Source organism: Hypanus sabinus, chromosome 15 (assembly GCF_030144855.1).
Source record: "Hypanus sabinus isolate sHypSab1 chromosome 15, sHypSab1.hap1, whole genome shotgun sequence".
In the NCBI taxonomy this organism is placed as follows: domain Eukaryota; kingdom Metazoa; phylum Chordata; class Chondrichthyes; order Myliobatiformes; family Dasyatidae; genus Hypanus; species Hypanus sabinus.
Window position 1 is genome coordinate 39395655 of NC_082720.1, and position 16111 is coordinate 39411765.

The window sequence follows — 16111 nt, forward strand, 5'->3', positions numbered from 1 at the left end:
TGTGAATTGTACCACTCATTGTATGAATCATATACTAGTGAGTCATAAAGTTTCTGATGGCTTCTAAATAGCTGGATAACTCTGTTTTTTCATCCTGTTCCAGGTTCTGCCAGATGACCCTTATCTTTTTGAAATTCAGCAGAATGGAAGTGTTATTTTGAATGGTACACTGAATTACAACCAGAAAAGCACGCATTACCAATTAAAGATCAATGCTTCAGTAAGGTTCAAATTATTTTGATTAAATTACTGTATTAATTTTTTCTTGGTTTAAGTTCTGAATAAATATAGTGTTTGTTTTCTAGGATTTTGGTGGACTATATAATGGAAAATTTATTATTCAAACATCTTCTGCATTTGCGGTTATTAATATTAAAGATGTTCCTGACATAAACCCAATATTCCAGAACACCCCTTATCAAACCACAGTCTCTGAGGATTCAGCAGTGGTATGTATGCATTGCTAGTATATATTGCTCAGAAAGTTTAAAGCTATTGTACGAAGGTGGAAGAGGGGTGAAGTAAATAAATAATCTATTGAAGTTTTGTCTCCAGTACTTCTAAGGAGATGGGAAAAGAGTGGAAACTGGGGTCAGAATGACTGGGAATGGGGTTCCCGTGGGTTTCTTGTGTCTATTTAATCTTCATCGTCATTATGCTCCATGTCATATTATGTAGGCAATCATGGTCTATGGCAGCCATTATTCTTGGGAAATTTTTCTACAGAAATGTTTTACCATTGCGTTCTTCTGGGCAGTGTCTTTACAGGATGGATAGCCCCTGCCATTATCAATACTCTTCAGAGATTGTCTGCCTGGAGTCAGTGGTCGCATAACTAGGACTTGTGATATTAACCAACTGCTCATGTGTCCATCCACCACCTGCTTCCATGGCTTCATGTGACCCTGTTCAGGAGGCTAAGCAGGAGCTACACCTTGCCCAAGGGTAACCTGCAGGCTAGCAGAAGGAAGGAGTGCGTTACACCTCCTTTGGTAGGGATGTATCTCCACCCCACAACCCAAAATTTAATCTTAGCAGTATTTGTAGTGTTTTTTTTCTTTCTTTGAATTGACGTTCAGAAGAAGTGAGTGGTTGTCTAGTAGTCTAGTGAAAGCCCCACACTAACATGCAACTAGTAACCACAGAGGAAACATTGCAGATGGATTATAGATGGGCCAGTAGAGAAAGATCATTCACTGAAGGAAGGCCTAAAGGGAGTGAGATCATGGATGGTCAGGGTGAGATGGTCAATAGAAAATAGAGCATGAAAGATTATACCTTTAAGGTCAGAAGAAATGGTGAATGGCAAGTTGGATGAGAGATTGTGGACAAGAGATTAGCGGAAAACTTGGGTTACAAAAGTTGAGGAAGTGTGAATTGTATCCACATTGGGCTATTATAGAATGAACGGTCATGTTGAAGCCAGACTTCCTTGGCTTATTCAAAATTAAATGACATCCACCATTCTCCTCTATCCATCCACATTTGGGCATTAACAATCTCTCTGTGCTAAGAGAATGGTTTATGGAATGGATTTCCCTGGGGGGAAGATGGAAGCAATATGTAATCACTTATTCATTCTCAAATTTCAAAAGACTTTTATAACCACATACTATCTTGTGATATGAATGAGTAATTTAGAAACTTAAATCGTGATTTTGAACCAGTGGATTCGCCTTTAGCTGGGACAATGTTTGGGATTGGATAGGGAAAGCAATTCTGTGTAGATAATGCTGTTTGTCTTGAACATTTCACAACTTTGATCCCACTAACTGGTAAGGTTGGCTTCATGTAGATGGGAAATATTTGAAGTAGGCCACAATAGATGTGGACCTTGCAAATCAGTTTTTTAAAGAAGTTTTTATAGTGTACCATATATGTAAAGTTTTTGTATACTTCAATGTGCTTGCTATACTGTATGATTTAAAAAGGAAACATGGAATAAAATATGAATAAACACAGCAACACAATTAAATAATTTGAGATGTAACAGAAAGACTGAAATAGTCAGTAATTTAATATTTCATAATTTTCACCATTAGTTATGTAAATCATTCAACTGTCTGAACTAACTGCAGAAAAGGGTTTTGAATTACATTTGTTTTGCAGGGTTTGTCAGTATTTCGTGTTTTCGCCATAGATGGTGATCGAGGAATTAAGGACGAAATAACATATGCTATTCAAAGTAGGTAGACATAGTGTTTTCATTCTCTACTTTTACACTTCTGGTAATCTGAATCTGGGTGTTAATTTCATTTAAAATTTTGCTGTAAATTTCCCACACTATCAGGCAATTGAGTGTATGATAAAATCAAAATATTATTCTTATTACACCAAGAAGAGATCACCCACTTTGAATAATTTATATCCTTTTTAATTTCACTGCTGGTTAATTTTCTACATTGCTCCTGCACTTTTAGATGAGTGCAACAACAAAAAAAATAAAAACAGAAAATCAAAAATTACACAACATCTGTGCAGAGGATAAATCTAAGTTGATGACAATTTATCTCAAATAACTCGTTCTGATAAAAAGTAGAAATACTGGTAGCATTAAATTTTGAGGCTTCAGTTTACTTACTTTGAAGATAGGCTGTTGTTTTTCCAGCGTGTGTTGAACCTCATAGAAATTAAAGTGAACAAGAACTAAAAGTTCTCGGTCACACATGCAAATGGAATAGTTCCCCAATCTTGTTTTTATTTCCCCATGTAGAGGAGATTATTTAACAAACACTAAATTGCAAAAGTGCAAATGATTTCACCTATTTGGGGTCTTAAGTGGTTGGAAAGTGCAAGATAAACTAGTAGGTGTGCCTCTTAGGGCAGGCTAAGAAAGGAGTGTGTTTTGCTGAAGATGGAAGAGTGTACTGGATCATGATGGAGTGAAATGTACTCTCCAAATCTTGAAAACATTGCAATGTAGCTTGTTGTTAACCTGTTTGAAATTAGTATGACAAACTATTAAACAAAAATGACCAGATAGGGATGGATCAAAAATTGCTCTGTTTTTCCATGAAGAAAATACAGTCTTTGTCAGCCTTTCATGTTTTATGCAGGTTCAAAGCCTCCAGGATTATTTGAAATTGATCCTCTGAATGGAGAAATACGTGTTAAGGAGTTACTGGACAGAGAAAATCTTTTTGAATTTAATACAGTTGTTGAACTGCATGTTATAGTAAGTAGAAACAAAGGAACATATTCTGTAAAATATAATGTAAGGTAGATTGTATATTTAAGATTCTATAACGTATTATGTGTGTGGCCTCTGTCGGTTGTGGTCGACCATGGGTACTGCCCCTCTGGTAGTCACTGGGTGTGGCTTCCCCAGGGTGCAAGCCAGGGCAGAGTTGATATGGAGATCCGTCTGTTGCCCATGCAGTGGGTCCCCCCCCCTCCATGCCGATGACAGGTCCAAAGCAATGATGAGTCGGTACGGTTTGGTGCCAGCAACATCGCAGGAGTTGCCGTGTCGGCGCTGGGTACAGCAGTCAGCCGCCTTCAGGACTCCGACTCCGGACTCTTCCTCAGGGTTCACTCCCAAAGCCTTTCCCGTGAGCGGGAATAGCTGCAAGGCAGCGGAGGTTTGAAATTGGAGTTTTCCCTCTCCTAGGTGAGCTACCATCCATGTTTAATGAGCCTCATCTGACTGGAGCAACTGGTTTTAAGACGCCAGTGGCCCGCCTTTGCCCCTTCCCCTGTGAGTGAGAACAGCTCCGCCAGGCATAAGAACTATGCCACACGTGAAGGCCATGAGTTGGAATTGGTTGTCAGAGGCTGACAATGTACTGGATGAAATAGTATTAATCTACACATTGATGCAGTATTCAGAGAATCCATTATGAAAGAAAAAGTATTCTTTTTATCAGAATTTTGAACTTTATGCTATATCCTGGGTAAAATAAATAGAGTAGCTCAAAACCCATTGACATAATGTGTCCCCCTCCCCTTGAATTCATCAGATAGGAAGTGATGAGGCCAGAAAAAACTCATTATTCCAGATTAGATTCTCTTACAGTAGATAAACTACATGATGTGCATTTTATCCTGTTTGTTTTAAAATATATTAATAAAGACTATTTTTGCACCTTTGTTTGCAATGTTTCACAGCCAAAGCCGGTTCTGCAATTTTTATAGTAGAAATGAGTTGTAAATGATGGGCTTAGTTCCTTTGAGGTACTCCAATAAGAAAATGGTTTGTAGCAGATACAAGGACTACTTCTTCAGTAGCTCCTGTAGCTGCTGAACAAAATGAAAGTTATTCTGTTGATCATCATAGCTGTGGTCTCAAAAGGAATAGGAGGACTCCCCTGACTCCAGAGCATTTGGGATTTTATTTCCAAACAGAAAGAATGGCAAGCATCAGCACAGAAGAAGAAATTCTGAAGTAAAACTTAATTAAATGCAGCCAAAAAACTGAAATAATGGTAGCTGACTTAAACTGACAATGAAGATAGGAATCTGAACTCAAACTTTCTATGATCAGTCCTGAGCTACAATGCGTGATTGTCAAATATGGTCACACAGGAAAAATAACTTATAGTAAATGTACAAAAATATTTAAGATTTTTCTCCAAAATGTTAGCTGCTAAATGATAAATCCAAGTCTCAATTCTTTTTTACTTTCCTCTAGGCCAAAGAAAAGAACCCCAATATCCATGGAACAGATGCCTCTGCAAATACAACTGTATCCATCACAGTGACTGACTGCAATGACAACACACCTGCCTTTTATAATTGTACTCTTAATGCTTGCAATTTTCATGAAAGTTCAAAAATAAACTCATTTACCACTTCAGTTCTTGAACACGATCCGTCAGGAACGCCAGTGAAAGGTTTAACTATAGTGGCTCGTGATCCTGATAAGGTATGCCTTTCCAATGTCCTTTAATCCTTGCATTTCTATATTTTATACTCTTTTAAACTGAAGGCAATGCCTCAAGGTCATACATCTATAAGGGAAAAGGATTTGTATGTACTTCTAACAAAATTGAACTAAGTGTATCTCAAAAACAATTTTAAAATGAATTGATGGTTTTCTTTAAATCAGTGATGGAATTTGTTATTTACTTTCTTGGAGCATTATGAAACTCTAAATGACTACTCATCTCTGTCTCCCCTTCACCTCTCACTAATCACCTCTGCAAGCTTTACTTACGGGGTACCTTGACATTGGCAAGCTGCATCAGTTGCTCATGGTATCCTAGTCCATTTGCATAGGTTGCAATGTCTTCTCTGATATTTCCTAATTTTTGTACTGCATATTATTACAATTAAAATTTTACTTTTACTTTTTACTATTTTACTTTTGCCTTTGTGAATAAGCTGGAGGATGGCAATTTTTTGTACATTTTCTAATGTTTACTGCAGTAAAACTAAGAAATTACTTCTTTAACATGTCAAGGATCAATTGTATTTACCATATACAGGTCATTTACATGTATTTGGAATTTGCTGTGGTGTGTTGGTCTGGGCGCAACATTGCACCAAAAAGAAACAACAACAATATTCAATCATAATAATGAATAAAGACGTATATAAAAAAGGTCAATAAATTTAGAGGTTAAAGAACAGATATGGAATAAAATGTGTATAAATTGTTAAATAACAGTATAATAGTTAAATAATTTACAATGTATAAAAAGTGTTTTAAATTGTTTACAATGTAGTGCAGTGATGGAGTAATGGATAAAGGGTGGTGGTGGTGGGTGGGGAGGGTAACTAGAATTCTTGATCAGATTAATTATCTGGGGGGGGGAACATTTTAAGATGGTGTGAAGTTCTTGTTTTACTAGCTGTATCGCACTTCCCTGAAAGGAGCTTTTGGAAAAGGTGATTTGCAGGGTGGGTAGTGTCTGCAATGATTCTGCCTGCCTGTTTCTTTGTCTCAGACACAGAAAAGTCCAGCATTGATTGTAGACTGTAGCCAATGACCTTTTCTGCTGAGCTGATATTTCAATGTAGTTTCCATATACCGTGAGAGGGTGCTGCTCCAAACCAGATAGTAATGGCTCATGTGAGGATACCATTGTAGAATTGCACTTGCACATTTGGGGAAGATGCAATTTTACCAACTGCCACAAGATGTATACTTCCTGCTGAGCCATTTTGTTAATGAAGATCTGGTTCTCCCACATGAGCTCCAGCAAAATAATGATACCCAGGAATTTGTATGTTGAAAAGGTGATAACTTTTGAGTTGCTCATGATGAGTGAGTGGAGTGCAGACCCATTTCTTATGACCTCAATATACATCTCCACAGTTCTGAGGGCACTGAGCTCCAAGTTGATTGTGGTTCAACAGGACAACCACAACCATTTGTGTGCCAGATCTCCTGAGGAGTTGCTGGATTGTGTAGCAAGATTGAGAATTTAAAAACGTGAGTGGGGACTGTTGGAACATTCTCTTCACCACAGTTCCCAAGGAAACGTTGGATTGCATAGTTGGAAAGAGTTCAAAAGAAGCTAACAGGACACCACAGTTCCCACAAAGATGTTCGACTGTGCATAATTAGGCATTTAGCAATGGAAAGTTAGGTTCAAGCCAAGTGGCCAAAGTGGCCGGTGTTGGAGTGTGGAGTTCAGGATTTTTTTTCATTTGATGTGTATTTGGACAGGTTGATTTCTGGCAAGAGTGTACTTGGTAAGTTGGAGGCCTTCAAAAAATGAAATTTTGAGAGTAAAAAGTTTGTATGTTCATGTTAGAATAAAAGGCAAGGCTAACAGGTTTAGGGAACCTTGGTTTTCAAGACATATTGATGCCCTGGTTAAGAAAAAGAAGGAGGTGCACAGAAGATATGGACCAAATGAGGCAAATGAGGCACTGAGGATTATAAAGAATGCAAGAGAACACTTAAGGAAATCAGCCGGGCTCAAAAATGCATGAAATTGCTCTATCAAATAAGATTAATGTGAATCCCAAGGGCTCTTACAGATATATTAAGAGCAAAAGGATAGAAAGGGCCAAAATTGATCCTTTGGAAGGTCTGAGTAGTCATCTCTGCATAGAGCCAAAAGACTTAATAGATCTTAAATGGATTTCTTAACCCATCTTAAATGGACTTTTGCATCTGTATTTACTTGAGTGATGGACATCGAGTCTATAGAAGTGAGGCAAAGCAGCAGTAAGGCCATGGACCCTATACAGATTACAGAGGAGGAGGTGTTTGCTATCATAGCAAATTAGTGTGGATAAATGCCCTGGGCCTGACAAGCAGTGCCCTCAGACCCTGTGGGAGTCTAGTGCATAAATTGCAGGGGCCCTAGCAAAGATATTTAAAAAGTGCTTAGCCATGGGTGAGGTGCTGGAGGACTGGAGGATATCAAATGTTCTTCTGTTGTTTAATAAAGGCTCTAGAATAAGCCAGGGACTTATGAATAGTTGCCAAGTTATTGGAAGGTATTCCAAGGGACTGGATATGTAAGCATTTAGATAGACAGAGACTGATCAGGGATAGGTTGCGTGCATTTGTGTGTGGTAAGTTGTGTCTAACCAATCATATAGAATTTTTTGAGGAAGTTACCAGGAAAGATGATGAAAGGCAGTAGATGGTGTCCACATGGGTTTTAGCAAGGTCCTTGACAAGATGTTGCATGGGAGGTTGGTTAAGAAGGTTTGGTTGCTTGACAATCAAACTGAGATAGTAAATTGGATTAGACATTGGTTTTACGGGAGAAGCAAGAGAGCAGTAGTAGATGGTTGTTTCTCTGAATGGAGGCTTGTGACTGGTGGTGTGCCTTAGAGATTGATGCTGGGTCCATTCTTCCTTGTCATTTATATCAACAATCTGGATGGCAAGGTAGTAAACTGAAGCAGCAAATTTGCAGATGGCGCCAAGATTGGAGGTGTTGTGGGCAGCAAGGAAGACTATCCAAGCTTGCAGCAGGAATGGGACCAGCTGAAAAAATGGGCTGAAAATGGCAGATGGAATTTAATGCAGACAAGTGTGGGGTGTTACAGTTGTGAGGAAAAACAGAGGGATCTGGGAATATAGATTCCTATTTCCTTTAAAATGTCATCATAGGTACGGTAGATAGGGTTTTAAAGAAAGCTTTATAAAAGTATTGAGTACAGGAGTTGGGCTGTTATGTAGAAGTTGTACAAGACATTGTTGAGGCTGAATTTGGAATATTGTGCGCAGTTTTGGTCTCCTACCTACAGGAAAGATGTTTATAAGATTGAATGAATGCATTGAAAATTTACAGGGATCTTGCCATGACTTGAGAACTTGAGTTATAGAGAAAGGTTGAATAGGTTACAATTTTATTCCTTGGAATGTAGAAAATTAAGGGGAGATTTGATAGAGATATATAAAATTATGAGGGGTATGGATAGGATTAATGCAAGTAGGCTTTTTCACTGAGGTTAGGTGAGACTACAACTGGAGGTCATGAGTTAAGGTTGAAAGATGAAATGTTTAGGGGGAGTATCAGAGGCAACTTCTTCTCTCAGAGGGCAGTGAGAGTGTGGAATGAGCTGGCAGTGCTCACGGGACTTGGCAGATTAATAGTTTGACACAGCCGAGATGAGCCAGAGGGCCTGTTTCTATGCTATGGTGTTTTATGACTTGATGACTCTTGCTTGTTAACTTTCTGATGGCTTTGGCATTTGTCACCTCTGGTGATTAGTCCAATGATATGGTGTTCTCTTTAAACTTTATCAGTGTAACTGATGGGTCATTAGAGACACAGTCATTAGGGAGTATCTTGGATGCAACAAATGGAGCGGGTACTATTCCTCGAAGGTAAACTTTCTGACTGAAATCTTGGTTGGATTTATCTTTGAAGAAGATTCTTTTCTGCAGACCTGGAATGTGCATGTATTGCTTCAATGAGAAATATATATTTGAATTATAAATCTGAGTTGAAAACCCTAACTGATTTTGTTCCATGTCGGTTATATCTGTATATACTCACAACTTTGTTTGTCATGTGCACAACCACAGGGTGCTAATGGAACCTTCATGCTGTACTTGGATGGAAAATATGCAAACGCTTTCAGTGTCTCCCCAAAAGAGATCATAAATGAAGGAATGGTACAAATAATTGTACAAAATTCACAAATCATTGACTATGAGCAACTGAAGTTTATAAATATTGAGGTAAGATTTGCTTCAACAATAAAGTCACAAATATTTTTTTAAACAAGGTCGGAGGAGCTGAGGCAGGAACAACTGTTAAAATTCCTTGGACATGGTACGATGATAGATTGAAATTAGATTGGAAGCAAGTAGTAAATTGAACAGGATGAGGGTTGGAGTGACTTTTATTTCATCTAAAGCCGATCATCTTCCATTGTGCATCATTGACACACTATTGCATTAAAAAGCTGATTATACCTTCCTATTTCCAATTCCTGGCCACTATGCTCTATGTTGTGAGGCTATCTTCACTTACCAATCATAGCTACAGCACTTCCAGCAATGGTGTTTCTTCTACCAATCATGCTGCCTCCTCCCACTATTATTAAATCCGGAATCTATCAAGGATGATGTTTAATACTCCACTTCCTCACATACAGGCTGCCTGTTGGCAAATTTTGCTTCGGGGAATTCAAGGGATCTGGAACTAATTTAGGTAAATGATATTAAGATGGAAGATAAGCTATGATTTTATTGAATGCTAGAGTCAGCATGAATGAAGGAATGGCTTATTGATCAACATATGTCCATGTTACTCTCATCAATGAATATCAGCTTATATACATGTAACCCAATTGCACTGCTCTAGCAAGTGGACCCTTGGACCCCATAAGCATCTGATTTTTGTCAGGATGCTTGTTTGACTTGAATGAATTGACAAGATTTGATACTTCAGCAATCTACTTCTCTTCCAGCCTCCATAACCTGTCTCACACCATTATCTTAAAATGATCCAGAAAATCCAATTTGAGTCCTTATTGAGTTTTCTGACCATCATCACTCAACCTTTCCTTCAAAAGGTGATTTGCTTCTCCCTCTATAATGTAATTTCCCTCAATCCCTCATTGACTCTTCTTCTAAAATTATTATCCATGCTATTTTCACCCTAGAAATAACTATCATGGTACTCTCCAAGTCATCTGTAACTGCAGTGCATCCAAAAGCCTGCTGCCTCCTTGACTGTTATTCATCTTCCCCTTATGGTGTGGGGTCTACTCACTAAGAATTTTCATTTTTCCATCCTTATCAAGCCCTCAAACATACTTGCTAATATAGTCATATACCGAATCAGGCCTTTCAGCCCAAGTCTTCCATGCTGACCAAGATGCTCATCTGAGTTATTCCCAGTTGATCATATTTGACACAGTCTTTTCTAAATCTTCCTTATCCAAGTACCTGTCCAAAAATTGTTTCAAAGTTGTTATTGCACCTTCCTCTGGAAGCTCATTTCACATACACACCGCCCTTTGTGTAAAAATGTTACCCCTTAGTTTCCTTCTCACCTTATTCAAAATAAAATCTTTTGCTTCTCTCCTTAAACCTACTCTCTCTAGTTCTTGATTTCCCATACTTGTGTTTACTTTATCCTATGCCTTTTATGAAATACCTTGGCATGTTAATTATCAATGCAAATACAAATTACTCTTGATAAATATACATCAAACTCTATCAAGTCTGCAGAGTAAAGTTAATGACTTTCTGTTGGAAGTCTAAACTTATTATCTATCAATGGTTATTTTGGTAGGATTTAGCTAAAAATACTTTTGATTCAAATCCTATGTCAAATGCAAATATTCAATAATAATGTCTTGAAATTCTTTCCTAGATTGTTGCAAATGATACAGGCAATGATATCAATTGTTGCTCCACAGTTAATGTGACGATCAATATCTTGGACATAAATGATCACAGTCCAAAGTTCCCAGAGCAGACATATCTGCTGTGTGTGAAAGAACATGCAAGTGTTGGGACTGTAGTTGGAACAGTTACGGTAGGTTCTATTTTTACTATTAATGACCCTAAGCTGAAGTGTTGGAATAATTTTTGCTAGGCAAGACATATTGCTACATTTCCCCTCTGGTTCCACATTGCCTTTCTTAACTGGGATGACTGCATGACATGTTCTTTGCTGGCACTGAGTCCAATAGTGAAGTACGAACAGCTAATGCCCCTTGGTCAGCTTACAGTTGTGCTCCCATCCTTGAGAAACTAGCAATGTGCTTTTGTAATCTGAAAAGCTGCGTCGAACATTTCCAGTTGTGTAAGCTTGATTAAATTTAATAGTTTCAAGTACCCTTAAATTCAAGGGTAGTTTAAATCTATTAATATTGAAGTTAGAGTTAAAGAAAAGTATGAAGTTATTTAGAAGCCCATAAAGAAGATAACTAAAAGTATTGAAATAGAGCTCTCCATGTTAGTACACAATCCTGCATTCCCTACTGAAACCATGGATCTGAAAGGTGATTGCAATGCAAACCTAACAAGATAAACCTCTGTTTCTGGATGCAGTACGTGTACACTCAGTCGTTTCTAGATTTCCATACTAAAAAGTGTATTCCGGCAAGTCCTGGACAGATCAGTGCTGACAATTCAAATGTAACTGCTAGAAAAGCTCAATAAACTATAAGACCATAATTAACAGAATTAGGCCTCTCAGCCCATCAAGGCTGCTTCGTCATTCCTTCATGGCCGATCCCAGATCCCACTCAACCCCAATAACCTGCCTTCTTGACATATCCGTTGAAGCCCTGACCCATTAGGAAACTATCTGTTCTCAAGGACCACCCCTCAGTTTCGAGGCAGTGCCTTCTAGTTCAGGATACCTGCACCACAGAGAACATCCCCTCCACATCCACCATCTCTAGACCTTTCAACATTCAGTTGGTCTCAATGAGATCCCCACACATTCTTTTAAATCCCAATGAGTAAGGCCCAAAGCTGCCAAACGCTCCTCATCTGTTAACCCCTTCATTCCCAGAATCATCCTTGTGAACCTCCTATAGGCTCTCTCCAATGATAACACATCCTTTTTGAGATACGGGGCCCAAAACGATTGACAATACACCAAGTGCAGCCTGATTAGTGTCTTATAAAGCCTCAACATTATCTCCTTGCATTTATATTCTATTCCACTTGAAGTAAATGCCAAAATTTCATTTGCCTCCTTTACCACAGACTCAACCTGTAAATTGACCTCTGGGAGTCTTGCATGAGGACTCCTAAGTTCCTCTGCACCACTGATTTTTGAATCTTCTCCCCATTTCAGCAGCCTCTCTCAGGACTCTGGGATGTAGTCCCTTTGGTCCAGGTGACTTATCCACCTTAAGATCTTTGAGTTTGCCTAGCACTTTTTCCTTTGTAATAGCAATGCCACTCACTCCTGCTCCCTGACACTCACAGACCTCTGGCACACTGTGAGTGTGCCATTACCCATTACATTCATCTGCCATTTCTTTTTCCCCCATTACTACCTCACCAGCATCATTTTCCAATGGATAAATATCAACTCTCATCTCCCTTTAACTCTTTATAAAACTGAAAAACTTTTGGTATCCTGCTTTATATTATTGGCTAGTCTGCCTTCATATTTCATTTTTTTCCTTCTTATTGCTTTTTTAGTTGCCGTTTGTTGGATTTTAAAATCATCTCAATCAGCCAACTTCCCATTCACTTTTGCAACCTTATATGCCCTATCCTTGACCTTTAAGCAGTCTTTAACTTCCTTTGTCAGCCATGGATGCCTACCCCTGCCATGTGAGAACTTCCTCCTCTCTGGGATGTATCTATCCTGCACCTTGTGAACTATCCCCAGCAACTTCAGCCATCTCTGCTCTGCTGACATTCCTGCCTGTATCCCATCCTCCAATCGAGCTGGGCAAGCTTCTCTCTCAGGCCTTTGTAATTCCCTTTATTCCATTGAGATACTGATACTCGTGAGTTATACTTCTCTCTCTTAAACTGCAGTATGAATTAACTCATATTATGCTCACTGCCTCCTAAGGTGCTCTTTACGTTGGGCTCCCTAATAAGATCTGGGTTATTACACAACACCCAGTCTAAGAGAGCCTTTCCCTGAGTAGGCTCAAGCACAAGCTGCTCTAAAAAGCCAACTCGTAGGCATTCAACAAATTCCCTGTCTTGTGACCTGACACCAGCCTGATTTTCCCAATCCCTCATTACAGTTGTGTCATTACACTTATTACGTCCTTTTCGAATTCCCTTTGCAATCTCAAACGCACTATTTGGAGGCTTGTATATGATTCCCATAATGTTTTTTTTCACCCTTGCAATTTCTTCACTCCACCCACAGAGATTCAAAATTCTCTGACCCTATGTCACCTCTTTCTATAGATATAATTCCATCTCTCACCAACAGAGCTACACTACTGCCTATGCCTTTTTGTCAGTCATTTCAATGCAAAGTATATTGTTTGATGTTAAGCTCCCAACTATGGCCTTCTTTCAACCACAACTCAGTGTTGCCCACATCATTCCGGCCAATCTCTAATTGCGCCATGGGTTTGTCCACCTTATTGCGAATGCTACCCGCATTTAAATATAGCACCTTCAGTCCTGCATTCTTCACCCTTTTGAATTTTGGCTCTGTGGTACAATTTAGCTCTTTGCTCCATCTGCATTTGTACCCAATCATTGACTTGTTCTTCCTAACATTCCTGTTACACCCATCATCAGCTTGTAAACCTGCTGGCTCATCCTCAGCTCTATCATACTGGTTCCCATCCCGATGTCATGTCAGTTTAAACCATTCCAACAGCTCTAGTAAATAGGCCCATAAGAATATTTGTCCCCCTCGGATTCAAGTGCAACCTGTCCCTTTTCTACAGATCACACCTGCCCCAGAAGAGGTCCCTATTATTCAGAAATCTGAATCCTTACCCTCTGCTCTAATTCTTCAGCCATGGATTATCTTCCACATTGTTCTATTCCTACTCTCACTACCATGTGGCACAGGGATCAATCTCGAGATTACTACCCTTGAGGTCCTGCTTCTCAGCTTCCTTCCTAACTGCCTATGTTCTTTTTACAGGACCTCCTCGCTTTTTCTTCTATGTTATTGGTACCAATACGTACCATGACTTCCGGCTGCTCACCCTCCCCATTCAGGATATTGTGGATAGGATCTATCAATTTGCATATTTCTTAATATTTTCCACATTTCTAAAATTATATGCATACTCCCTAATTAATATCATGGGGACTTCTCTCCCTGCATTGATGAGGTACTAGAGAGTCTCTGAGTTGGCTGAAATACAACACTGAACGACAAAATCAGTTAGCATGCTATTATGAGCAATGGTTCCGAAGATAATTAAACCTCTGGTTACTTATTAAATTGTCTTCTATTACTAATTTAATAGTATTTAATGTTATCTTAGCTGACAGCACTCCACTGAACAGTAGCAATGAAAAGGTTTACAAGCACTGCTCGAAATCTTAACCCCTTGTCTTTGTTCACTGACTGATTGACAGCCATTTCATTTTTCTGTGTTTGAAGAGGACTTTCATTCAATTCAATTCTATTCAAGTTTAATTGTCATTTAACCATGCAGGAATACTCATGAATACAACCAAACAATACAGTGTTACTGTGGGGTCAGGGTACAAAGACACCTTACCATCAGTCACACACAGTAAGCATGCATTAGAGCACAATCACATAATAAGAATACCCACCCCTCCACCCACTGTGACACAGCGGCCTGATGCTCAGTCCTTGCGCATACAAGTCAACAAACCCATATAGTATGTCAGTAAAATATAATGATGCAGAATATAGTCCAGACCCCCAGCCCATTATCTGTTGACCAGCCCCAATGCCCGTTAGGCAATACTGCGGCTTTAAGGCCCAGACCTTGTATACTCAAGTGCATGTAGAATATTTACACCACACGCTGCATCCACAAAGCCAACAGCATTGTGAAGGACCCTATGCACCCCTCACACAAACTCTTCTCCCTCCTGCCATCTGGCAAAAAGTACCAAAGCATTCAGGCTCTCACGACCAGACTGTGCAACAGTTTCTTCCCTCAAGCCATCAGACTCCTCAATACTCAGTCTAGACTGACATCTACATCATTTATTATTACATTGTAATGTGTCCTCTACTGTGCCTATTGTCTTGTTTATTAATTGTTGTACTGCCCTGTACTGTTTTGTGTTGTTTCGTGTAGCACCAGGGTCCTGGAGGAACGTTGTTTCTATCTTACTGTGTACTGTACCAGCAGTTTACGGTCGAAATGACAATAAAAGCACTTGAACTTGATTAGTAAAAACACAACTACACAAATATATATGTATATATTTATATGCAGTAGGCAAGTTTATGCTCAACATTCTGTTGGCATTTATTCTGGAAACTCTCTTGAGTATCCCATTTTAAAAGTGTTGTTCTCTTCTACTTCACAAGAGATCATGTGGGAAGGACGTGAAGGCTTAAGAAAAGGAGCAGAAGAGGCTTACCCGGATGCTACCTGGATTAGATAGCATGAGCTGTAAGGAGAGGATGGACAAGCTTGGGTTGTTTTCTCTGGAGTTCCAGGGGTTGAGCAGAGACCTGATAGAAGTTTATAGATAACACTCTTCTGAGCAAATATTGAGGAAAGTGCTGACACCATTAATCTATGTATGTGTACTCAAATTCAGTTCTTTTAGACTTGCCCACTTTCAGTTAGTTGGTGTCCTTGAGAACTTGGCAATATTTGGTGTTTGTGCAACTGTAGAGTGGCACCTACAGGATGAATGGCCGGACTTTAACTGGAGATACAGGGAGAGAATTTTTTTCTTTGACTCACCTGCATACAAGAAAGAATCTAATGGCAGCATTGCACTTCACAAAATGATATACTTGACACAAGGTCTACAAATGAAGTCTCAGTTTTCATCGTCCGGTTAAGATAGTGTGACTGAAAGAGTGCAGCTCACTAGTGGTTAGAAATGCAAAAAAATTGACTAAAACATCATTAAAAACACCTTTTCTGAGGTAAAATTTGTTAAGTTACCACCACAAATAGTGAAGATGGAAGCGATGACGAGGTGAGTTCAGAAGGTGAGCTGAGATGGTGTGTTGCAGAATCAATGCAGATGGAGTGAGCTATTTGGAGAGGAGAAGCTGGGGCTGGAGCAGAGGAGTTCCAATGCCCATACAACTGGCCCAGGTGTGATGTTAGATCACTT

At 39.2% G+C, this 16111-nt stretch overlaps 1 protein-coding gene across 1 annotated transcript in view; it reads left to right on the top strand.

Moving 5' to 3' along the window:
- The window catches only part of cdhr2 (cadherin related family member 2), a 125824-nt gene that overhangs the window by 45229 nt on the left and 64484 nt on the right, over positions 1-16111 (top strand). Inside the window, exons 8-14 of the mRNA XM_059989905.1 lie at positions 104-220; positions 306-449; positions 2110-2185; positions 3057-3175; positions 4631-4864; positions 8942-9097; positions 10743-10907. Of these exons, the coding sequence (XP_059845888.1) occupies positions 104-220; positions 306-449; positions 2110-2185; positions 3057-3175; positions 4631-4864; positions 8942-9097; positions 10743-10907 (1011 nt within the window). The remainder of the gene's footprint in view (positions 1-103; positions 221-305; positions 450-2109; positions 2186-3056; positions 3176-4630; positions 4865-8941; positions 9098-10742; positions 10908-16111) is intronic.